The following is a 24,606-nucleotide window of genomic DNA, read 5'->3' as shown; positions in this document are numbered from 1 at the left end:
GCTGATTCTGCACAAGCTGGATAGCACTTCTTGCCCTCCCCCCCCGGCTTATGCTTAAGTAACCAAAGATGTGTGTATACTGGCCAATAATGTTCATTTTAAATCTACTAGAAATCCATACAGTAAAGGGAGAATAAACCATTATTTGAATTAAAAGTTAAACGCACCTTATTTTTGCAAACTTTGGGAAAACGCAAGCGAGTTTCAAGAAATTATTTTAAATGTTTGTATAACCTTAAAAATTTATGCAACCTATAATAAAATTGCTCTTAACCAACCTGTATTGTTAAAATGTAAAAAAGTTATGTTCCAAGTCACAGAAATATTTTAGCCCAAGAACTTAAATAGAAAACTGACTTTGACCCCAACAGTAGCATACAGTCTAGGTACCATGTAGACTATTTCAGGTTAAAAAGTAGAAAAAAAGTGAATTCCATTCTATCTCCCTAAACAAGTAGATACCAATAGGTACTAACCTCTTCTAGGTGTTCCTTCCCCATTCTGTGGTCCACTTGGAGCAGCTTCTTGATCTGCTCCCGTTCTTTGGTCTTGTTGTTGCTGTAACTGTCTTATCATGCCATCAAGAATGCTGGGCTCCAAGCCTTGATCATCCTGATCAAGAGTCTGCTGGCCTATAACTTGTTCCACCACCTCTCCATCACCTTGAAAATGTAATGCAAACCAGAAGCAAAACAAACCTGCATGTTTAATCAACACACTAAAATCTAAAACCTGCTACCTGCATCTTGAGCAAGGGATTATTTTGAAATAGTATTTAATATGTTCTTTTAACTTCTTGACCAATTGTTCAAGGAAAAATGTAAGCATGCTGTGGCTGTATATCTATGAAGAACCAGTCATAAACTAAAAGACACATGACTGAAAGGGACAAAACACATAAAAAGAATTCACACTATTTCAGATTCAGTTCCACCACTTCTCCGAGTTGTTAAAGCAATTTAAGCCACACATGCCAGGTGTGTTGAGCAATCAGAAAACTGCCTGTAGAGGCTTGTTAGTTGTAGCTGTGTTGGTCTAAGGACTTAAGCAGACAAGGTTCTTTGTGCAGACGTGTTGGTCTAATAAAAGATAGCACGTCTGCCCAAAGAACTTTGTCTGCCTGAGGTATAGAGTTATTCTTCTACCCTATCTCAACCACTGTTTAAATGTGTTAATAGGAGCCTGAAACTAACTGGGTCTTCTCAATTTTGGGGCTGCTATTGGAGACAAAGCACTCCAAGCACACTGACCAGTTATAAAATGCGGTGCACACAGTCAAGTAAAAGCAGAACAGGTATGAGTAAATGCAACCAGTTATTAATAAGGTAATATATAAAGGTGAAAGCAGGCTGTTTCTGAAGGAAGCTTCTGAAGGGCTTAAGTAGTGCTTTTCATACTGAACCAAAGGATATGGAAAAATGACTAGTGCCATTTGCACAAATTTCAATAGCTACATGTCCTACTCATTGGCATTGGCTTAAACTACATATTAATTATAATTTAACACACTACACAATCTCTTTGTAAGCCTGCAATTAGAAGGTGAAACTACAGCAAACAACTCTTCAAACAACACTGCATCCAACAGATTATTTGTGCCAAGCATAAGACAGTTCGAGCTGTGCTAAAAATTCAACTAAATAAAATATTTAATATTCCACATTTAACTTAAAAATACTGTAGCTAGCTGATTATCCAGAAAGCCAATTAGCTGGAAAGCTTTTTATTAAATGTGATTATTAGCCCACAGTTGGGTTTTGTTTGTTGGTGACAACTAGACATTATTTACTAGTGCTTTGAGATGTTAACACATTACACAACTATATGTTTATTTATTGTTGTTTGTAATATTTGCTGTAGCATACAATAATTATAGTTTTGAACACTTCACACTGTGGTGATTATCCAGACTGATGGTGACACTTCTATATTATCAGCTTTCTACTGTATTTTAAATTTTTCTATTCAAAAGCATAGTAATGATACTAAAGACTAGTCAGAGCTAGATTCACAAGTTAAAACTGCTATTCTTACTTGTTGCTACATATCCCAGTTGAGGAATCAAATGCTCATCAGCACAGTTCTCTCTTCCAGGTACCAATCTCTGGTATTTTGTTGGGTGAGGGTTTCCATCCACATCTACTAAGAATGGAGGGGGCATGAGATGAGGAGCCTGTTGAGTCTGCTCATCTAGGACATAATTGTTAGAGTCTCGAATCAGTGGTCGGTAGTCAGTGTGGAAGAACATCTGATCAGGAATCTAGAAAGAAATGAAGCTTGCATGTTGTCAACTTGAAAAAAAATGCTAAAGAATTTGAACGTAGAGGCAAATTATGCTAAGCATTAACCTCAAATTACTCAAAAAGTATACGAGGGAGTTCTCACAAGGAAAAAGAACAAAGCTACTAGCATGAGTCACTTTGGATCTGTGATATATTCTTGGTATACTCTTCATAGAAGGAACTGCTGGCAAGCAATTACATGTATTCAGTACATACTTTGGGAAAGAGGCACAGAGATATTGCAATCCTGTATAAAGTAAAATTGCCTTGCTAAAAGGAAAGCATCTAAAAGTCCAAAGTTCCACATATCTATTAATTTATTCTAAATAATTTTCAGAAAAATGTTGCTGTTTCCAATGTAAAAAGGACAGTTAAGTGCTCTCTAAAAACTGAAACAAGTTAAGCTAAGTTACTTGTTGATTGTGATTTTTTTCCACTAAAAATAAAAGGCTCTGCAAGTCAAACTAAATTACATGCATGCAGCTTTTTAAATAAGTGGATCTGCTTAGTTGTCTACAAATGCTTAGAACCTTTGCTCCTGACTGTAATGGGCAAGAAAATAACTAGTTTCACTTCCAGATTTCAGGCTAAGCATATCAGGTTATAAAAACAGTAAAAACCCAACAAATAAGCAAACAAACCCCTCAATAAATAATGTGAAACCTCCTTTGCCATTTTTACAAAAAAAATTTTGGTGTAGAATTTTACTTTACAAAAGTTCACAGAAGTTCTTAGGAGAATGCTTATATGCTCACATATTAAGTACAATCATTACGTGAATTTTAGTAATGCCATTTTAAAAAATAGCTGCTATCATCATCATGATCAACTGAAACAAACTTACCTTCTCATAAGGTTTACTACATCCAAAACCAAATATCAATAAATGTCCGTGAGAATCTGTACATGCAAAATGCTGTCCATCTGGTGAAAACTTGCAGTCGAAAACAGCACCATGTCCCTGGCCTTCAATCTAGATTGAAGGGGGGAGGAAACAAACAAACTCAAAAGCAAGTTTTGTCAGAAGAAAATGCACAAAAACAACCCCAACCTCCAAACAACCAACATCCTCAGTTTTATCCAAACTTTGATTACCAAAGGCTTATTTAAACAATCATGCTCCAACTACTGCATCCTAGTTATGGTGCAAAAATTTCTTCTGTTATTATTTCAGTTAATTTTATTTTGCATTTCCCCTGACATGATAATCAATGCCTGGGGTTTACACCTAGCTCTGCACTGGCAAGCTCTGACACCTGAAGCCAGAAAGTTTTACCCATACAGATCTGATTACAGATCTGAGCTCCAGAAACACGACCCCTACCATAACGTTCATTTTCCATATTAAGAGAAGAATAAAAATGTAAAGCTGTGGACAAAATATACCCTCTTCACCCCTATAAAAGGGGAGGCCGTTCAGAAGTGCACATCAACTGTTATAGGGGTGTAGGTTGTAGCCGTGTTGGTCTAAGGACATAGGCAGACAACGTTCAACTGTTATGAACTATAACACAACCTTGCACAGGCCTGTAAGGGATGCAAGTTAAGTAAAATAGTCATCTTTAACCCTGATTCATTCAGAGGTCAAGTTAAGATTAGCAAAATTGTTGTGTCTGCATGATTCCTCTACACAATGCTTATATCATAACGGCTTACATGTCAGTATCCTTTGGTATAGATGGCCTTTATTTTGGTCTATATTATTACTCTTCCTAAGACTTTATCATATGTAAATTATTCTCAGTATAACTAAAAGGAACGCAATATATAGGTTACCAAATTATTTCACATAAGATGATAACAACACTCTTCAAAAGTTACACCTTGCCAAAGTCAGGAATCTGTAACCAACTATTTACTTAATCATTTAGGCTGCTTACAGATACTTAAAAAAAAAAAAAAAAAAAAAAAGCAGTGCTTTACTTTAAACTGAGCACTTCCGTGCCGAGCCTAGCACGTATCCAAAAGAAGCACTGCATTAGTTGGACTCGACTTGTCTGATGTCTATATAGATCAGGCACTTTAGTGGGGCTTTTTTGGCACTTTTATCTAATAGCTGATTGAATCAGCTATTAGATAAAAGAACCAGGAAGGCCCAATAAAGTGCCCAATCTATACAGACACCATGGAGTTGGGTCGAACTAACGCACTGCTTCTACTGGTAAAGTATATTTTATAGGGTTTTTTTGGTTTTTAACACTGGTAAGGAGTCCTATAGTATAAGATCTTAATTTCAAAAGGCCTATAGTCACTTCATAGCCTTAAGTAATTTGAGCTACAACTGCTCAAAAAAAGTCTGCTGTCTTTAAGAAAAGGAACTGCTATGTTGAAACCAGTGGACAAACATAACTGCATTCTGAAAATGGAAGATAAAAGTACAATAAATTAAAAATTGTTTGGCCTTACCATGTTAAAATAGTGTTTAGTTTTGCTGCCTTTTGTAATATCCCATATAAAGATGTTACCATCGTGGCCTGCAGACAACATAATCCTTGAATCAAAGGGATGGGTTTCCAACACAAATACTTCATCTGTATGTCCCTGTTATTCAAAAGTGATTATTCACAACTGCATATTCAAACACAGAAGTACCTATATTTTCACAAGTTAATAGTTGGCACCCTACTAAGCATGAATAGAGTACTCAAATCTTGCTTCATCTCCCTGAACTCAGTCTATTAGGGGACCTCCCAAGCCCTCATGACCATCTCTGGAAATGAGATCTCATGATGCCATAATCCTGCATAGCTGGAGTGTGGAGATAGAGAACCTGTGCCACAGAAGTGACAAACAGACTAGAGTGTAAAAGTGTCCAGAGAACAAAAAAAAAAAAAATCATACTATTTTTGGAAAACAAAACATCTAGCTCAGGGGTGTTACGTATACTGCCAGCTGAATCTGGCCCACAAACTTTTGCCCCAGTTCTGGCTGCGATAAGCAACCTTCACACAGTGGCAGTCATGTCATGTGCCTAGGCAAGACCAGAGAAGGCACTGAAGCCCCAGCAACACCACAGCTTATCACTGAAGTGACAGCCAAGCACACACCTGGGCAAGACCTGCAGCACTGGAGACCTAGCAGCAGCACTGCGGGAAGAAGCCGGAGGTTACAGGGACTTGGCTGCCACCACAGGAAGCAGCTGTGGTGAAGCTCTTGTCCAGGTGCTTGGCTATAGCTTCAGGAAAAAAAAAAAAATACAGTAGTGCTGCTGGAGCTCTCACCAGCCTGGCCCAGGCAGTACTGCAGGAAGCAGCCCAGCACTATGGCTCATTCTCACAGTGACAGCCAAGCACCAGGGATACTGAGCCTCTTCCTGATAGGTCCACACTGTCCAGACTAGATACTGCATGCAGTAGATCTGGCATGGCAGGGAGGACTGGGGGGTGGTGGGGAGGAAAATAGGGAGTGAGTATCTGTGGCCTCAATCTGGCTTCGCACTACTCATCAGGTCTACAGGGCCAGACACATTTGACACACTGATCTAGATTCAGGAAGTAGCGTTGAAAAAGAAACAAAAAACAATCCCCCTCCCAATGGAATTTGATGCACCTTCTGAAAATGACAATGAAGAACACCAAACTGGGAAGCATGGTTATCAAACAAAGCTTTTCCATATTTCACTGGAACGACAAGTCTAATGTTGCTTCCATACCTAGGCAGGGTTTTGGTTTTTATGTTTTTGTTTTGGGTTTTTTTGGGCTGGGGCAAGGGGGAGGCATAATTAACTTTAATACAAATCAGGCTTAAGTGACCCTTTCAGCAGACAAATATCACTAGAATTTAAAAAAAAGAAAAGCAAGTAAGGTAAGTACATACCACTAAATCATGAAGCAGCTGCCCGGTATAAGAATTCCAGACTTTGAGTAGGTGATTATTCACAGCAGTAACAACAAAATCATCATTCTGATTCCAAGCTATCATTGTTACTTTGGGCTTCATAAATTTATCTTCCTCTGAACATGAATCATTGCTTTAAAAAAATAGAAGTTGTACCATTAAAATTAAGTATTCGTTTTAACATCTAGACACAAAAATTAAAAATTGTCTTCCAATGCTAAGAACCTGAAAAAAGAAACTAAATTAAAGATTAATATTCAGACTTACTTTGCTCACTAACATTTGGTATTTCCATAGCACTGTGAACAAAATTGAGAACGGCTTAAATCTTAAGTCTGAACTATATATTAACCAACCAAAAAAGAGAATCATAAAATTATAATGTATAACCGTGTATATCTAATTTTAAAGGAAAACAGTTTTAAGTTTAAAATATTAGTGAACATGTTAAAGAACTGATAAACAACAGACTACATCATGATCATGGTCAGATGTCTGGTTTTTTTCACTACTTTAATAGGCCAGCTATATGAAAATGACACAAAACAATTCTAATACAATAACAGCTACTATTTTACCTGAATCCAAGATGACCTTAAATTTAAGGCAACCCCTTGCCCAACCTAGATTCTGGACACGTCAAATTATAAATTGGTTATAAATTAGCTACGTTTAGAACCTATGTATTGGGGGAGATTCATCTTATATTTGCCCTCCCCACCCCTCTCATGGTGGTGGCAGGAAAAAGCAGCAGGAGTGCAGGTAATGGAAGAAAGCAGGAGTCTGGAGAAGCAGGTGGGGGAAAGCAGAAATAGGGGTGGGGAACCAGGCATGCTATCCCTCATCTGCTGGCCCCCTGGTAGTCACCCCTTCACCACTTGCCTCCTCCTTCTGCTGCTTTACCTGTTGATCCAGGCACAGGTAGAACCCCCAAGCCATTCCTCCCCCTTGTTGCAGAGCGCAGCTGTGCTGGGAGCCCAGCTCAGCAGGCAGAGATTCCTCCTTTCCTGTCCTGCTCCCTTCCCTCCTCCCCTGCTGCTCTGCCTATGCTTTGGCTAGCAGGGGAGACTGGAGGAAGGAGGGGGGCAAGGCAGGGATAGAGGAATCTGCAAACTGCAAGCTGGGCTCCAGACAGCTGCTTGCTGCACAGTGAAGCAGGAATAGCTCTGGACTTCCCCTATGCCTGCCACAGCTGAGTCCTACTGCTCCAGTTGGAAGCTGTGGGGAGCAATCATGTAGGGAACTCTAGCCAGCTGGAGACGGCAGCAGCAGCATGCTGATTCCTCCTTCCCACACTGACTCCCTGCCAGAAAGGGAGAAGAGGGGAGGGGAGCTGGGCAGAGAGCAAAGCTGGAAGCACGAATCTGCATGCTGCTGATGCTGTCTCTGCCTCATCTGGGATCCTGCACAGCTTCTCCTCACAACTCCCAATGAGAGAAGAGAGATGCTCTGTTCTAAGATGAGATTTTGTTTTCATGATGAATGTGGAGGAAAAGCCTCAACCTGGAATCAAGTGATTAAATCTTTTAAGAATCAAGGCTAGCTAGATCATCAGTTCTCAGATGTCTTTAGGTTGGCACAGGCCTTTAAGTTTACGCTGCTGTTATGTACCCCTACCATTCTATGCTATGGATAATTACAAAAATAGGTAACTAACACTGTATCACTACAATCACACTATTGTAGCTGCCACTGCTAACCCCAGTTTGAATCCAGTAAGGGCAGGGTAAGTTTGATATCTCTGTTCTAAAGCTGGCAAACACCTCCAGAGGTACAAGTATCCCAATTTGACAAATACTGAGCTAGCAGCATACCAAGAGCCCTGTGGATGTGGGAGTCTCAACCTTCTCTAAAATGTGATTTCACAAAAAAAAAAAAAAAGGAAAAATAAAGTACAAAAGCAGAACATTGCTGAACTCACTCAGAGGTGCTCCTTACTTCAGTCTCCACATGTAAATATATAGAGACCTGAGGTGGTTGAGGGGGATAAAGGTTAAAATGAAGCAACTTAAATCTGCTGCATTCACATTTTTTGAGGACAGAAAAACTCTGATAAAGATTTTTTTTAATGCATTTCATCAGCAATGAAGTCTCATTTGGACTCCAACTCAAATTAAAAACAGACTTAAGATTCAGGATTTCCAGGCTAAAACTCTGGGAGCTGTTTTTAATGTAACAATTGCTGGGTGAAAACTAGTTAGAATATTTGGAACAAAAGGTTAAAGGGTCTGTGTTATTTAAGGCAAATCATATTAGTCATAATGTTAAAAAGTCTGGTAGCTAGTCTTTATACATTACTGGAAAGGTGTCAGATGCTGAGGTTTCAGTGAATAAGTACTGTGTTCCATGTAACTGATTTGTGTCTTCAGAAGAAGAAGAAGAAAAAAAAAGAGTTCTCTCTATTTATCTAATGATAATATAAATAAGCATTTTTACATTAATGGATGCAGAAATGAAATTAATCATGTATCATGTCTTTGGAAGGTCACATAACTCCCTCATAAAAAGGGTACATCACTTCAAGATATTATCATTAGAGCTGTTTCAACTCCATTCTAAGCAGACATGTCAATTCTTTCAAATTAATAGGAGACATTTAACCTACCCTGGTAATTTATCAGCCATATCCAACAAAATGCTCCTCCATTCTGTTTGCTGAAAGCGCCAGATCCGTGCTGTTCCATCTCTGCTGCCACTTATGAACCTTGGAGTAATTTTAAAAGGCATTATCTATTAAGATATTCACAGTATTTCTACTTAAAAGCACAACCATCCAGAGCTCTGCGCCTAAATGCATAGTTAATTAAAACATACAACATTAAATGACAATCAAATTATAAAATCCGTCTAGTCCATGCAGGAGTACCACCTACTCAGCTCAGCCACCTTTGCCAGAGAAAGCCTAGGGCAAAGAAAGCTTGGTATAGTATGAGCTGAGGGTCAACCAGGCTTGGAACAAACAAAACAGAGAAGCAAGTTGCTGAGTTAAAGCACTTTTCAGAAAAAGCTTTTCTCAGGTCCCTCCCATTTACATCAGAATGCTCAGCTCAAACTTCTTAATTTAATCTATTCTCATCAGACACTGAAAAGACAGTTTAATATGGCCAGGATGCAATTATTTTCTAACTTTATAGATCGAAAACAGTATTTTAAATTGCATAGGGAAATAAATTACGACATTTAGATTAGGGAGCGCAGGCAAAAATATACCCTTCATGGAAAGTACTGCTAAAGAAGATACTGAAATTTTCACTAGACAACTGAAGTGGTACTAATTAAGTAGCTTCCCCAGGTACAGGCAGGCTGTAAAAATCCTACACAAAGTGCCCAGGGACCAGGATTACTGTGAAAAAGTCAAATTCAAAAGAAAAGCTTCAACCTCCAGGCCAAATGAAGGTTAGGAAAACATTTAGTCAGCTATCTGGGCCTCCAGTGACAGAATAAAATAAAATAAATAAATACAAAAATCACAGATGCAGCTTACAGTTCCAGCTGCAAATTCACCGTGAGAGGTGAAGAACACTTTTAATTCTTTCCTGCTTTCAGTTCCTGATCAAATACTTTGAGAAATCAGAATGGTTCACTAAAGGCATTAGCAAACTAAAGCAGCTGACCAGGCAGTGATGCAATGTAAAACAATTCACTTCAAACAGAATGGTTTCTTAGATTGAAAATTGTGGTACAGGGATGGCATGTAAGGGCGCGTCAAGACGAACACACACATGCGGTACGCGGCACCGCAGGTCCATCTGCGGCATCGCAAACCACACATGCTGCACAGGTAGGCCTTCACTGTGCTGCTAATTTGCAGTGCAGCAGGTTTTTTTTGACACTGGATGATTCCGGTGTCAAAAAAACCCACACCTGTGAAAAAAGCAGGGCAACATGTGGTGGCAGTGTGTGCCACCCAAAACCAGAGCCTGGTCAGCTGGAGACATACTCCAGCCACCAGCCAGGCTCAACACACCAGATTCCTGCCACTGGAGCCCCCAGGACTCTAGGTAATGCTGCTGGGGCCTCCCCCACCCCACCCAGAGCAACTTGCTGTGCACCAGAGTACATGTGCAAGAGTGTTCAGCGGGGATAAGCAGCACAGCTATATAGTGCTACTATTCGTCCCCAGGGAAACGCACGTGCATGCTCATCTGGGCGTGCCTTAGGTGTCTGTACAAAACAAGCTATGTGGGGATCCACATTCTTTGAGGGCCTCCAAGTACTGTGGTAATACAAGTAATAATTTCCCCTAAAATATCAGACAAAAAGAGGGGTTTCCCAATGGATGAAAAGCAAGAAGTAAGCACCTAGCAACTGACAGGCAAAAGGTAGGGAGTACTGGATCTGGCATGAAGGGCAAGTGTCCATGGACCTGACCTGGCCTGCAGGGCTAACCCAGCGCCACTTATCCAAGCTGTAGACCACTCATCTGGCCAACAGGGCCAGATAAATTTGACACCACCAACTTAAATCTATGGATGTTACCGCTGACTTAATCCTGCTTTTTTTTAATGTCAGTGCTGGTTACTTTTCAAAAGTAATACTTCCCCATGAATGAAATTTCAGATAATACAAACAGACACTAACAGAAACCAAAAACACACAACACTAACAGAAACCAAAACACACAACTGAAACTTTAGAACTGCTGTTTTTTTCCATGCTGTATCATTCAATTTCTAGTTACATTCGATTTTCTTACTGAAGAATGCCAGATGAGAGCAATTGTAAGTGCTGTAAAGTCAAAACCATCACCCATTTATATTTAGTCTTGGAACATACCTATCACCATTATTAGAAAACTGGATGCTGTCAACTTTGTCCTGTAAAAGAAGTTTTAAACAGTATGTTAGAAGTTTGGAAGGGAAGAATTAGTTTTTTCTATGCCCTAAAAGAAATTTAGTTTTTATTAAAAAAATAAAAATAGTCTCCTTTATATACAAAGAAGGCAGAGCAGGGCAGCAGGGTAAACAGCTGTCACCTATGAAAGCTTATGCCTCTCTAAGTTAGCTGTTAAGATGCCACTCTACCCTGCCTTCTGACATGACTAACTACCTCTTTCCTTACATATACACAACATAAATGTACAGGCAGTAAAAAAAAAAAAAAAGCACTGTTTATATCACACAGAAATATAACTTTTTCATCAAACAGAATGTGACAGAGCATGCTACCAGTTTTGCATAGCAAAATTTTTGATCCTGAACTGTAACTGCATGATTAACAGAGCCATTCACAAAGACTTGAAAGAATGTTCATGTTTTTCATAAAAATTTATACTGCAGTTTTTCAAAGAATGGCGCATTTAAACTCATCACAATATTGTCTAGTAAGTGCACTATGCAAAATGTCGCACTTAACTAACGAGTAATTTCCCATCAGCAACCTGGCACTTAACAAGTCCTACTTACAGCCAGTTAAAATGTAAAGCAGGGGTGGGCAAGATACAGCCTGCAAGCTGGATCTGGCCCACCAAATGATTTTATCCGGCCTGCAGCTACTTCTGTGAAGGAAAATTATATCCAGCTGACAGCCACCCTGGCTACTGGTGCTTCTTGCCCTTCTCCCTTCCCCATTTCTATGCCATAGCCAACTGAAACAGCAGCAGACACTCCCTTCACTGGCCCAGCCTGCCTGTCCTGCTCCCCAGGCCCAGTGTACGTTCCAAGGCAGGGGGTGCTGAGCTCCTGGTCAGGCTCCTGCCCAGTGAGGCTGTCTGAGCACAGCTCCGACCCTGTTGCCATTTGCAGACCAAACAGCATGGCCCCTGGTGAGTCAAAGCTCAGGTAAGGTTCTCCCCACTGGCAGGGGATGGAGTACAGGGGCAAGAGGGCCAGGAGCTGCAGGTTATCTGTGCTCTGCCAGATTGGGGCCTGGTAGGAGTACAGGCACCACTAAAGTCGTGCCACATTGTGTTCCCATGTGCCACTTCAGGCTGCCCCACATGGATGTATCTGGAGTGACTGGTGCAGTTCCTGCCTGACCCAGAGTCCCCAGCACATGGCCAAGCTGGGCAGGAGCTGCTCCAGCTGCACCCATGTGACCCAAGGCAGTGCACAGGAGCAGTGTGGCACCAGTCCAGCCTGGCTGTATGCTAGGGACAGGGTGTAGGGAGAAAGAGAAAACAAAGGTTAGTTTCCCCTAACCCAGGGGTAGGCAATTATTTGGCCCAGAGGGGGCCAGTTAGGGAGTTTTCGTGAGCTGTTGCAGGGGGGTGGGTGTTACCCAGCCCACAACAGCGCACCAAAGTTCCCCAAGTAGTCCTCCAGCCCAAGTAATTGCTCATCCCTGATCTAGAGGGATCTGTTTCTAGAGCAAAATTTTACTTGTGCATTACAGACAGAATATTAACTATCTATTATCATCAAGGTAAAAACAGCAGTAGAGTAGATAGAGCCTAGAATGACCAGAGGCGTTATCCATTTTTGCCACACTTCGTCATACATAGTTAAAATGAAGAACTTGCTGAATAAAGTAAATAAGTTGAAATAGTTGGAAATGGGGATAGAAGAAGAATGAAAAGACTATTCTGAATGCTAATAACTCTTGGAAGTCTTCACAGTTATAAGATAAACTGTGACTGTCATATCCTTGACAACTTCATATGCATTCTGCCCACTAATCCATCACCACAAAGACCCAGTCTTAACATTCCAAACTTCTCAGCAGCCTTAGTCTTAAAAAAAAAAAAACAAAAAAAAACGGCAAAAGAAGTGCTCTCTTCTTCTCAGCCCAAATATGGAATCTGTCTCTCAAACCACAGTGGCCAATGGCCCAGCACAACCACGTCCCTGTTCTACACCAGCACTAAGTTTAAGGTATGCCATCTAGCAATCCAGATTCAGAAACAAGAACTTACTCCCTGAACTTGTAAACACCTCCTACTTTTGAAAGCAGGCAATACAGCTTTCCAAAAGCACAAAATCACAAAGATCATTATCCTTATTAGCTATGAAACAGAGAAGCTTTTAATATATCCTTTACCTTGCATAGGCCTGTACAGCTAGACTTATGGTGTTAAAAAGAGTTTTACTTCATAGATGAGGGATATATAAAAGTTTTTTAAAAGCCACAGAATCTGTTTTCTGAAGGACGTGGTATAGACAATGCACAACAGCTTAATGCAGGGGTGTCATATTCATCTGCCCAGATTGGGGAGGGGCACAGAAATGGTCTGTGGGCTAGATCAGGCCTACAGTTCTAGAGCCAACACACAGGGTCAGCCTAGGGCAGGCACCACATGCAGCCTGGGCCCTGGACTGGCTGTGTGCTACTTTCAGCATGCATACTGGCTCCAGCCCCACATGTGGCATGTGGGGTGGGTCCCGGGCAAGTACTGCACACAGTGCATAGGGCCCGAATGGGGCACATGGTGCCCCTGCTATACCAGCTCTGCACCCTGGCTCCAGAACGTAGGGCTGCTCTACTGACCTGTTCCAAACCAGCCCCAGACCCAGTGTAGGCTGGTCCAGCACAGGTACTGCATGCAGCACACACCTCAGAAGGGACCAGTGTGCTACATGCTGCACCTGTTGGCTCTAGTGCCTGCATCTGGTGCAGCCCATGTCAGACAGGCTATGTGCGCCACAGCAGGGCCAGCTCATTCTGCATTCAGTAGCACTGTGGGACACATGAATAGGGCTCTGCGGGCTGGATCTGTCCAACAGGCCATATCTTTAACATCCCTGACAAAGTATTAATACTTTATTGTGTAACCAAGCTAAATTCATATTTTTAATATCTTTGTACTATGCCGTTACGTATTACCACTGTACGTCCAAAAAAACTTGCATGGCATGTAAAACAAGAAATGGGAAGGGTAGTTGATGGTCTTTGCTCCCTAACGCTATTTATTTTTCCTTATTATGAATCCAACAGAAGAGAAAGAATTACAGACCTCACAGCTGATGAGAAACAGAGACAAGGGCAAAGTTACCAGTTATAAGAATCAAAGGGGAGCCTCAAAAAAAAAAAAAAAAAAAAAAAAAAAATCTTGTTATGGGCAAGGATCCAAGAGGCCCAATTTTCATTTATACTAAGTCCTCACTATACCATTCTGAAAATTTTAAGTATAATTTCCACTCACTTCAAAGACTTTTGCATTTCCAGGGTTATACAGAGCACAAACATAAAAAGGATTTTTTTTCTTTTAAAGCAAGGAACAATAAAACAAGGCACAACAAAGCTAAAGAAGAAAACATTTAGGGTATAGACAAACGTATGTTTTCGGCTCTTAAATGGGGAAGAGGACCTGCTGTTTGGAAACATGAAGAAAATGTTATAACCTAAATGGAATATCTGCATGAGCCTTGTAAAATATGGCAATGCAGTTCAATGGCGATGAAACCAATCCTGGATGAAGCAGAGTTAAAAGCTGGAATCGGTTTGCTATGCTTGTGTACCTACAAGGTCATGCAGACACACAACTCTATTCTAAAAGCTTGTATTGGTATTCTTTAATAGTTGTAGAGGTGTTAACTTCTGGCTAATATTTAGACAAACGTAACAGCAAGATCAGGCAAAGCAATAAACCCTGGGTGCTGTTACTGTAGATCAGCGGTTCCCAACCTCGGGTCATGACCCAAACGAAAGTTGCAGGGGGCAATGCCGGTGGCGCCACACACAAAGGGTGAGCCGTGCCGCGTGCCAGGAGTTTCCCTGACCCTGTGCTGCCGCACTTCGCTCCCAGCAGTGGGTCAGCAAAAAAAGGTTGGGAACCACTGCTGTAGATATTCAAAACATTACACAAACATAAGTGGGGCTACTGCTGGAAAGAGCAAGCTGTCTTGTTTTCTTAGTCTGACTCTTTATTTAATGAGCTGCCTATTTATATAAAGGTATAGTGTAAAAAAAGAAATCCATAAAAACTGTATTTCTGTCATCCAAGATAGTCACTACATTTTGGGCAATAGCACAAAGTATTGCAAGATTAAGTTCTTAAGGGATAAATGCAATCATTTTATTAGGTGCATTTACTACTGTACCATAAACAGAAAAACGTGTTTTAATATCTAACACTACAATGCAGTACAAAACAGTCCTGGAAGTAGCTCATGAGTTAGTCACCGAGTAGTAGACTAGTGCCCCAAACTGACACTAGTATACAAGATTTTAACCAGTAAGCTTTTTTAAAGACAACCAGTAGTAGAATGCTACTGGATACTCCAAGGAAAACCGACTGTTTTTGAACCAGCAATCTTAGTTCTATTTAAAAATCACTGACTATTAAGTTTAAATCTTACTTACAGCGTGGCTTTCGAGTTCAGCTATTTTTTCAGGTGTTTCAGATCCAAAAAAATACATTCTGATAACATGATCAGTACTGCCTGTTGCTAAGAACATGCCACCTGAAAATTCAAAACAGTGGTTTAAAAAAGCTGGCAAATATTTTCATTTGTTAAAAATAGCAGGAGACATTTCTAGAATGCAGTAGATAAGAAACTTGTCAGAGATGTTGGTCACCTGCTACTGCACAAATGTGGGATAAACATTTTATCCACCCCCCCCCATATATACACTCTTTGAAGCTTAATATGAAAAAGAAAAAAATATTCAATTTTACTATGTGAAAGATTAAAGAGAGTGCTAAATGCGGAGATTTTTTAGAACAAGTTGGCCACCGACCTTGCCTACTATTTTAGAGAGGATAAAGACATCTCCATAGTTCAGAAGAGAGTTACACAGACTATTCCTCTCAGGAAATAACTAAACATAATACGCTCAAGAAAAAAATATTTTAAAAGCTGAAACTAGGTACAGACATTACACTTTTACTGGTACAAGTGACTGGAAACTGGTCTATAGCCTTACCATAAGTTCGCACACAAACCCAGTCTATACCTATAATAGAAGAGAAGTTTGGCATACAGGCTGTTTTAAAAATGGCAGAACCCTATCTAAGACTTGCCTTCCCATGCCCCACCCCACTAAAGGAGGAATGTGTGTTTTGTTTGCTACCAATCTAAACTATACCACTTACAGAAAACCAAGCAACTTAGACAGATTTCATCTCAGGCTTTTTGAATACCTGAATCTAGCCCCAAACAAGTAATAAAACAAAACAAAACACAAAAAGTTCAGTGATAGCACATTTTTCATCCCACTGCTTCTATTTCCAGAGGATTTACCCATCACTAAAAACTGAAAAGTGTACTGTAAAAAACCCCCACAAGACCTTAGGTCACAGATGGCCAACTTGCACCACAGGTGTCACAGGCTGCTTCTGCATGAGGCATATGGCAGACCAGGGAGGATCAGGCAGCTCAGTGACAAATAGCATAGGGAGAAGAAAGCAGAGCAGCAGATGGGGCAGAGAAAGTAGATGAGAGCAACACTTAGAGTGCAGAGTTAATCTGTGGCATGCCTGCAAAGAAGGCTGGCTGCCACTCCATTATGTCATGTGAATGTATGGCTCCTAATCGTGTTGTACATTAGATATCCCAAAGGTGAATGATGCCCCTTTCTCAAACAGTAGTCATTTTAAAGCCCTGCAGTAGATCAGTTTCAGAGAAATACTAATCTGAAGCCAGACAGGGTGCAATCTGTTTATCTGTACCAAGTACCTGATCAGTTTCACACTACATATACTCATAACACATCAGAATGCGCGCACACAGCTCTGAAAAGTCAGTTCAGGCACTACCCAGAGATGTCACTAATAGCCACCTCTCTCATTATGCCTCTCAGTGTCCAACTGTCTTTAAATACTAAAGGGCTCTCCTGGCCAACCTACCCACTTTCAGCTGGCACCCACAGGTAGCTTATTCCCCTGTCAGCAGGGTGAGGAAGAAAACAGGACAGACATTGGCCATATACAGGCACTGCATTTCTACCAGAATTGCTGTGCTCTCAGGAGAAACTTGGAGCATACAAATGTTTGTTTCATTTCTCCCAGAGGAAATCTGGCTCCTCCAAGAGAAAGATTTTCCAGGTTGACACTAAAAGATCTCACACAAGGGAGGTTCTCTCAGTAGAACAAGTGCCTATATGCTTCACTCCTCCCGATCACTGAGAAGTTGAGCAGTAGCTTTCCCTGTGCCTTCTATAGAGTGGAGGACTCAAGTCTGGGGAAGATGGGGGCATTTCCCCACAGTTCAAGTCCTGATTATGGAAGAGTTGAGCTGCCACTGCTCTCTGAGCTTTCCCACAAATCAGAAGAATGGTGTTGGGGGCGCTGTCCCACTGCTCCTGCCCCTCCCACACACCAGGAAGAGAGGGGACAAAGAGCCATCTACTGCTTCCTGCCCCTCTCCTAGACTAGAGTGTGCCTTGGTCTGGTGAATGGGCAGCAGGCATTGCTCTGCTGCTCCCTCTCCTCCCTCCAGGCCAAGGTAAGATACAGGGATTCTTCCCCCACCACTCCACTCCACCTTTCCAGTCCCTGGGAATGAGAGGAGTAGAGCAAACACTGATTCCCACATCTCCTCCAGAATGTGATTCACGTCAGCCAGGGGAAGGTGTGGGGAGCAAGAGAAAGGAAAGCTGCAGACTGAACATCTGTACTGCTCCTTCTCCCAGAGAGATTTTTAATGGGAAGAAATCTCACACCCTGATCTTACTGCTCTGCCTTCTACTCCCTGTCCTGCACTCCCTTCCAGATCTGAGAAATTTCCACCACTAGAGATGGACATCTGTTCATACCCATTGTAACACCTTGTATTAACCATGTATTGTTGAGGTGATTCATCACAAATATATGGCTGAACATATTTACTGTAAAGATTGGTGTACTTCTCTAGATTAGAAATGTGAATTTGGGGCACGTAAGTACTATTCTATGCTTTATTTAGAATTATATGCTCCTTCGTCCACTGGGAAGGCAGATGACGCTTTCAGCATGAAAGAGACAGAAGCGACTGCAAGGCTCAGTTGTGACATCTTGGCTTAAATCAAAAAGTGCATTCTTTCCAAGATTCTGTCACTCAAAAGATAAGATTTTGTAGGACGAGTAAGAGAAAATCCTATGGATCACTGTATTGGATTCTGGAGTATTAGAAGAACCATATACTCTATTACAAGTGTAGAAAAGTTGCTGTTGATTTAAACTATCTGTAAGTTAAGAGAAAGATATCCAAATGACAAACTTCAACAAGCACACAACTTACCCACGCTGAACGAAGAACAAAGCATCTGAACTCCAGGTCTAGGTTTCTCTGTGAACTTCACTGGCCGATTGCTTTAAAAAGAAAATAAGTCTTACTTAACACAAATCAGAACATAGCATGAAAAACTTAAGAACTTTAAATATAAGTTTTAAAAAACGTGCGAACACACATACATTCAAGTATTTATCATGATGTATGCTAGCAATTTACAGCAAGTTCTTTGTTCCCATGCAAGCACATCATCATTATGCATGATTCTTTTAAATATCTAACCATTTATGGTTTTACACACAAAATCCTGAACAAGCGAGTATAAGAGGACACCCCACACTTCAAGAAGATGGGTTTGCACACTCCAGTAAGTACTATGCTGCTGCGTTACACTACAACAATCCACTGGCACCTGGAGATAGGCCACTGTAAAGCTCCATGAAGTTATGGGGTGAAATCAACTGAGCTTTTAAAATTGATATTATTATTGCTTAAGAAGGTTGATCTGCTCAGTAAATGATGCAAAGTCGCCCACAAAGCATGTACTAGAATCTCTCATGAGGGCAGACACTAGTGCAAGCAACCTGAGAGAGAGAAAAAGCTAATATTGCAAAGGAGTCAGTAATGTCCATTCTCTGTTACTTAAGGAAAAACTCCATAAACCTAACACACTTGTAAATGTCCATGTTTACCATCCTGATGACTCCTCAAACAAGTGCTGTTTAACAACAAACAAACAAGCACTCTTCAGGAGAAAGTATATGTATTACCTGTATATAAAGGGTCTTTTTTTTTTTTTTTTTTTTTAATTATCAGCTATACAAACTCAACTTGGGAGCAACCCAAAAATTGAACTTGGAATTCAACAGAAAAAAGTTTCTTCGACCAAACTGGGCCACCAAACACCTCTGCAATTCCACAAATATGACTTAAATAAATAATAGTAACTACAACCCTTTTTTGCAGACGTATTACAATATATGTTTAATGTGGAAACTTCCAGATGTTAGTATCTGCATTATTCTGAACATTACATGAAACAGTATTAAGTTTATATTAACTATCATAGATACTTATTCAGTACTAGGAATAGCACTGACAGAAAAAAAAGAATGTCAAAACTTAACATTATATGATCATTTCCTGAAGGTTTTTAAAATTTTACTGTATATTATACACAAGTTTCAGATGAATACAAACCATCCCCAAAACAACAGGGTTTTGTAACTCAAAAAGTGAACACAAGTTAATATTATACTGTTTATACTAATACTACTATTATACTAATTGCAACACAAACTGAGCCATTTTCTGTCCCATATGCATTTTTGCTCAAGTACGAGAATAGTTATTTATTCTTTAGAACAATTAAACATTGTTTTGTAAAAAATGTAGTTTGTAATGGCACTTTAAAACATTCTGTGGGCTATTCTGTGCCATGCGTTAGGTTTTTCTGTGTGTACATAACTGTGTGTACATGTGCAACCAAACTTTGGGCACACTCTCTCTCATTGGACAAGCCAATTTGCAGCTCCCCCACCCCGCTCCAGACATCTACTACAGTTTATCAGAAGACAGAGTATTTGAAAAGATAGTTTGTAACTCAGATACATACTTGAATTTCATGGAATCCATATCCCATTGCCAAAAGCAAACTGTTCCATCTGCACCGGTAGAGACCATGTATCGCACAGAGCCTTTGGCCATTGGACTAAACTATAATTAAAGCCATACACAAATGTTAATTTGCAAGCTTTTACATTTTAGATTAATTTCCCCAATTTAAAATCATTTTGCAGTAAGAAAAAAAAAAATGTTAACTTGTAAAAGGTTAACTTAAAACTTTGAATAATTCTAAATTCCTCAATTACAGAAACAGCTGAAATTAATTTTGACAAATAAGATAAAAACCATAGATCTTGAAATAAGAGGTTTGAATCAAAATATTTTTAAAAATTAGGTTTGCCTATGTTCCTGTCATAATTATATTTTGAAGAACAAGTGCATGATGTTTTACATCTGAACTAACCATGTTTGTTCACTGAAAGCTTTTCAGAGAAATGATTTAGATAGAAAACAAAATGTACTAAAACAAGCAGAAGGCAGTTTTCACTAGACACACACCTGCTAAAACTTCTTTTTCTAAGTAGGTCACACACTAGTATTTAAGCTAGTACCATCTAACCATATAAGAAGATATGTGTTCTATATGTGCAAGTTTTCAGGTTAGTATTTCTTTTCTTTAAAGATACTGGGCAAGTATTATGCAGGTGGCTACTTCTTTAAGAACTACACAGGACATATAATGGTTAACACTTTCTTGAACTCTTCTCCCAACACAAAAGCCCCTAATTCAAAACTGCGCTGCAGAAGCAGCACCAACATTAAGTTCTCCTATAGTCAACAAGAAAAGTTCAGTACAATTGTAGTTACAGTCACTCAGCAAATCCACTAGCCTACTCATACTCTGTACATTAACAGTTATAAGTAAATATTTTGGTAAAGAATGATTTGCAAGCAGCATAAAGACTGTAGGAGTAAAGAGGAACCTCAACAGCAGAGATCTTGAAAACAGAATGCAATCAAGAGAACTTTTTTTTTTTTTAAAATCCAAAGAGGGTGTGGCAAGAAGCCAATCTACCACTCCCCAGCCCTATAAAACAAGCTTACTAGAACTGGTGTCAAATAAAGTGATTCTGCTGCTTAGTAACAAACTGATGGATTTGCTGAAGGTGGAGTTACAAGACTTAAATAAGGCAGAATTTGAAATACAAGATATTCCTGTGCATTTTTACTCACCAAATGAGACAGACACATTGACTCTTGTGCCAAGAAAAATCTGAGTTTTTGAAATATTATTGCAAATACAGAAAGCTTTTCTTTAAGAAACTGTCAGATGAAATTTAAATTCTGAAACTGTTTTAGAAAACTTTATAATGACAGAGAATATAAAAACTGTTGGTTTTAAAACCAAAGCAGCAGTTCTTTGAAAAGCCTAATAAACCCTGAAATACTTACAACATCCTTATTTGTATACAAGAAATGAGAGAAAAAACTCATTAGTCTACTCCTACTGTTAAAGCAAAGAGGAAGGCAATGCTTAACAACAGTAAGTGACAAGAAGTAACTCAAGTAATGATTAACAAGGTGGGTAAAGAAATGTTGCTCCATCCCCCAAAAAGGAACTTCATTGTTTTGCACTTTTGATATTAACGTAGCTATTGAAATGAGTGCAATTCACTGTCTTTATGGATTGTCTTCAGGTGCTCTTTCAAGTGAGGCCAAAACTGTTCTACCATTGATTTTAATGGGAGCCAGAATTGCTCAGCATGTCACAAACTAAGTCAACTTTCATCATAACCCTACCTATAGATTTAGGCACTTAAAAATTTGGTACGCAAGTCTGAGAATTCTGACTTTTGCAAATATGCCAATAGCATTCAAATTTGTTGTAACAACTTAGTTATGCTAAAGCTAGAGAGTTTGAACAAACTTGTAAGATTAATTAAAGTGACAGGTAAATGTGACCTTTCAACCTAACCCACAATTCCCTGAACCAGGAAAAGCTCACTAAAGTTTTATTTGATGAGTAAATTACTTCAACAATTGAAAAGTAATACAAAAGCTAAGTAAAAGTGATCAATGTCCAAATACTAAAAATATTAATTAAATTTACTTCTTCAAAGGTATTAATAGTGCTACCAGCTCTAGGTTTAAAGTATAATTCTCACAGATTTGGTTCCCTAACTAGGAAGTAGGAAAAGTACTTTACCATGAAGTATCTAGCTAATACTACTGCATCCTATCATCACTCTAAGTACTACAGCTAAATGAAAGTCTTCTTTGCTTTGTGCATTTTGACACAAATGGCTTTTTACCCAAATCATCTCATTTTAATTAGCCTAAAATCTTCAAATCTTTTTAAATTGAGTTTTGCAATTTCTGATAGCCTCATAAGGCTGACTGGGTGCTTCTCCTTACACCAAGCTAGCTGGCTGAAACATTCAAACATGTTTTTTGCAATTTGCTATGTTGGAATGCTTAACTGAGAAAAAAGATCAGACACTCCTCCACATCAGAAAATCTTACAATATACTTATACAATATACACTGCAAAACATTTTCTTAAAACACAAACCATCAGCCCAAATCATGAATAGTTACATTGCTAGTTAACAAGCTGGAGATCATAGAATAATGGAAAGTTAGGGTTGGAAGGGACCTCAGGAGGTCATCTAGTCCAACTAGATCGTCCCAGCCAAAGCTTTGTCTAGCCAGGCCTTAAAAACCTCCAAGGATGGAGCTTCCACCACCTCTCTAGGTAACCTGTTCCAGTGCTTCACCATCTTCCTAGTGAGAAAGATTTTCCTAATATCCACCCTAAACCTCCCTTGCTGCAACTCAAGACTATTGCTCCTTGTTCTGGCATCTGCTACCACTGAGAACAGTCTAGCTCCTTCTTCACTGGAATCAGCCTTCAGGTAGTTGAAGGATGCTATTAAATTGCCTCTCAGTGTTCTCTTCTCCAAACTAAATAAACCCACTTCCCTCAACCTCTCTCCACAAGTCATATGCCCGAGCCCCCGAACCACTGTCAATGTCCTCTGCTGGACTCTCTCCAACTTGTCCACATCTTTCTACAGTGGGGAGCCCAAAACTAAACAGTACTTCAGATGTGGCCACACCAGTGCAGAATACAGTAGAATAATTACAGTACTTCAATCTGATAGCAATGCTGCAGTAATGCAGCCCAGCATGCTGTTATCCTTCTTCACAACAAGGGCACACTGTTGACTCATATCCAGCTTACTGTCTACTGTAACCCCTAGGTCCTTTTCTACAGAGTTGCTACTTACTTAGCCAGTTGGTCCCAAGCCTGTCCTGGTGCATGGGATTCTTCTGCCTTAAGTGCAGGACTTCACATTTGTCGTTGCTGAACCTCACAAGATTTCTTTTGGCCCGGTCCTTCCATTTGTCTAGGTCACTCTGAATCCTAGCCCTATCCTCCAGGATGTCTACTACTCCCCACAGCTTGGTGTCATCTGTAAACTTTCTGAGGGTGCAATCCATCCCATCTTCCAGATTGTTAAACAAAGATATTGAACAAAACCAGCCCCAGGACCAACCCCTGGGGCACTCCACTTGATAGTAGTTGCCAATTAGACTCCAGCCATTGATCACTACCCATTGAGTAGAATGATCCAGCCAGCTTTCCATAGACCTTGCATATGGGTCCTTCATTCAACTCAAACTTTCTTCCTTAGCTTGCTTGTAAGAATGCTGTGGGAGACAGTATCAACAGCCTTGCTAAAGTTGATATATCATGTCCACTGATTTCCTCACAACCACAGAGCCAGTTATCTCATTGTAGAAGGCAATCAGGTTGGTCAGACATGACTTGCCCTTGGTGAATACAAGCTGACTGTTCCAGATCAATTTCTTCTCCAAGTGCTTAGAAATGGATTCCTTGAGGACCTGCTCCATGATTTTTCTGAGGCCTGAAGTGAGGCTGACTGGTCTGCAGTTCCCTAGATCCTCCTTCTTCCCTTTCTTAAAGATAGGCACTATAACAGCCCTTTTCCAACCATCCAGGACCTCCCCCAAAAGCCACAAATGTTCAAAGATAATGGCCAGCAGCTCTGCAATTCCATCAACCAACTCCCTCAGCACCCTTGGATGCATTGCATCTGGCCCCCCAGATTTTTACATGTCTGGCTTTTCTAAATAGTTCTTAACCTGTTCTTTCACTGAGGGCTGAATGGAATACACTCCTCCACCTCTGTTGCTAGCACTCCATAGCTGTTTTACAGGCTAGCACTTGATATCTCTTCTCCAGGTAAACTGCTGCAGGTGGGGATGACTACTTCCTTTTGCACCCAGAGGTCACAAACTTCCACCTTCCTGGGAGTCCATGTCCTCTTCCTTTTCTACAACTGCCTGTGGCAGTCCTCCTACCAGAGTCCTAGAAGTTTCTTCCAGCTGGAATCAATGACGTCCTCATGGCAGAGGATGCTTCAGAGCTTTGCTACCTCCTCCTGTAGCTCTCTTGCCTTCTCCGGGGGAAACCACCAGAAGGCACCACTCACCACAGGCACTCCCTCTCCTGGCTGACACTGGAAGGAACCTGCAAACTGCAGTCTACACAGCACCAAACTAGGACCTGGTTGGAAGCCTCAAAGGTGTCTGTCCAGGCAGGACTGCACATCTCACAGATGCAAACAGAAGAAAAACTGGAAGTGGCAGTGGCTATGGGATGCCACTGTCCTTCAGCCACCTCTCTGGAGAAGTTTAATTTAGGGGTGCACCAATAGGGATTTTTGAGGCTGATATTGATAGTTGGTATTTAAGGAGGCATATCGGCCAATACTGATCCGATACACTGCCTGCAACAGGTAAGT

General features: G+C 40.3%; 1 protein-coding gene across 1 annotated transcript in view; it reads right to left on the bottom strand.

The window, feature by feature from the left end:
* Positions 1-24,606, bottom strand: part of BRWD1 (bromodomain and WD repeat domain containing 1) — a 99,756-nt gene that overhangs the window by 56,778 nt on the left and 18,372 nt on the right. The window contains exons 7-16 of the mRNA XM_006024684.3: positions 19,824-19,924; positions 18,218-18,288; positions 15,360-15,460; positions 10,896-10,936; positions 8,725-8,823; positions 6,099-6,252; positions 4,689-4,823; positions 3,127-3,255; positions 2,035-2,260; positions 477-662 (exon numbers count right to left, since the gene is read on the bottom strand). Coding sequence (XP_006024746.1) covers positions 477-662; positions 2,035-2,260; positions 3,127-3,255; positions 4,689-4,823; positions 6,099-6,252; positions 8,725-8,823; positions 10,896-10,936; positions 15,360-15,460; positions 18,218-18,288; positions 19,824-19,924 — 1,243 coding nt within the window. The remainder of the gene's footprint in view (positions 1-476; positions 663-2,034; positions 2,261-3,126; positions 3,256-4,688; positions 4,824-6,098; positions 6,253-8,724; positions 8,824-10,895; positions 10,937-15,359; positions 15,461-18,217; positions 18,289-19,823; positions 19,925-24,606) is intronic.

Source organism: Alligator sinensis, unplaced genomic scaffold, assembly GCF_000455745.1.
Source record: "Alligator sinensis unplaced genomic scaffold, ASM45574v1 scaffold424_1, whole genome shotgun sequence".
Classification (NCBI taxonomy): domain Eukaryota; kingdom Metazoa; phylum Chordata; order Crocodylia; family Alligatoridae; genus Alligator; species Alligator sinensis.
The sequence above is the reverse complement of the archived record's forward strand: the minus strand, read 5'-3'. Positions and strand labels throughout refer to the sequence as shown.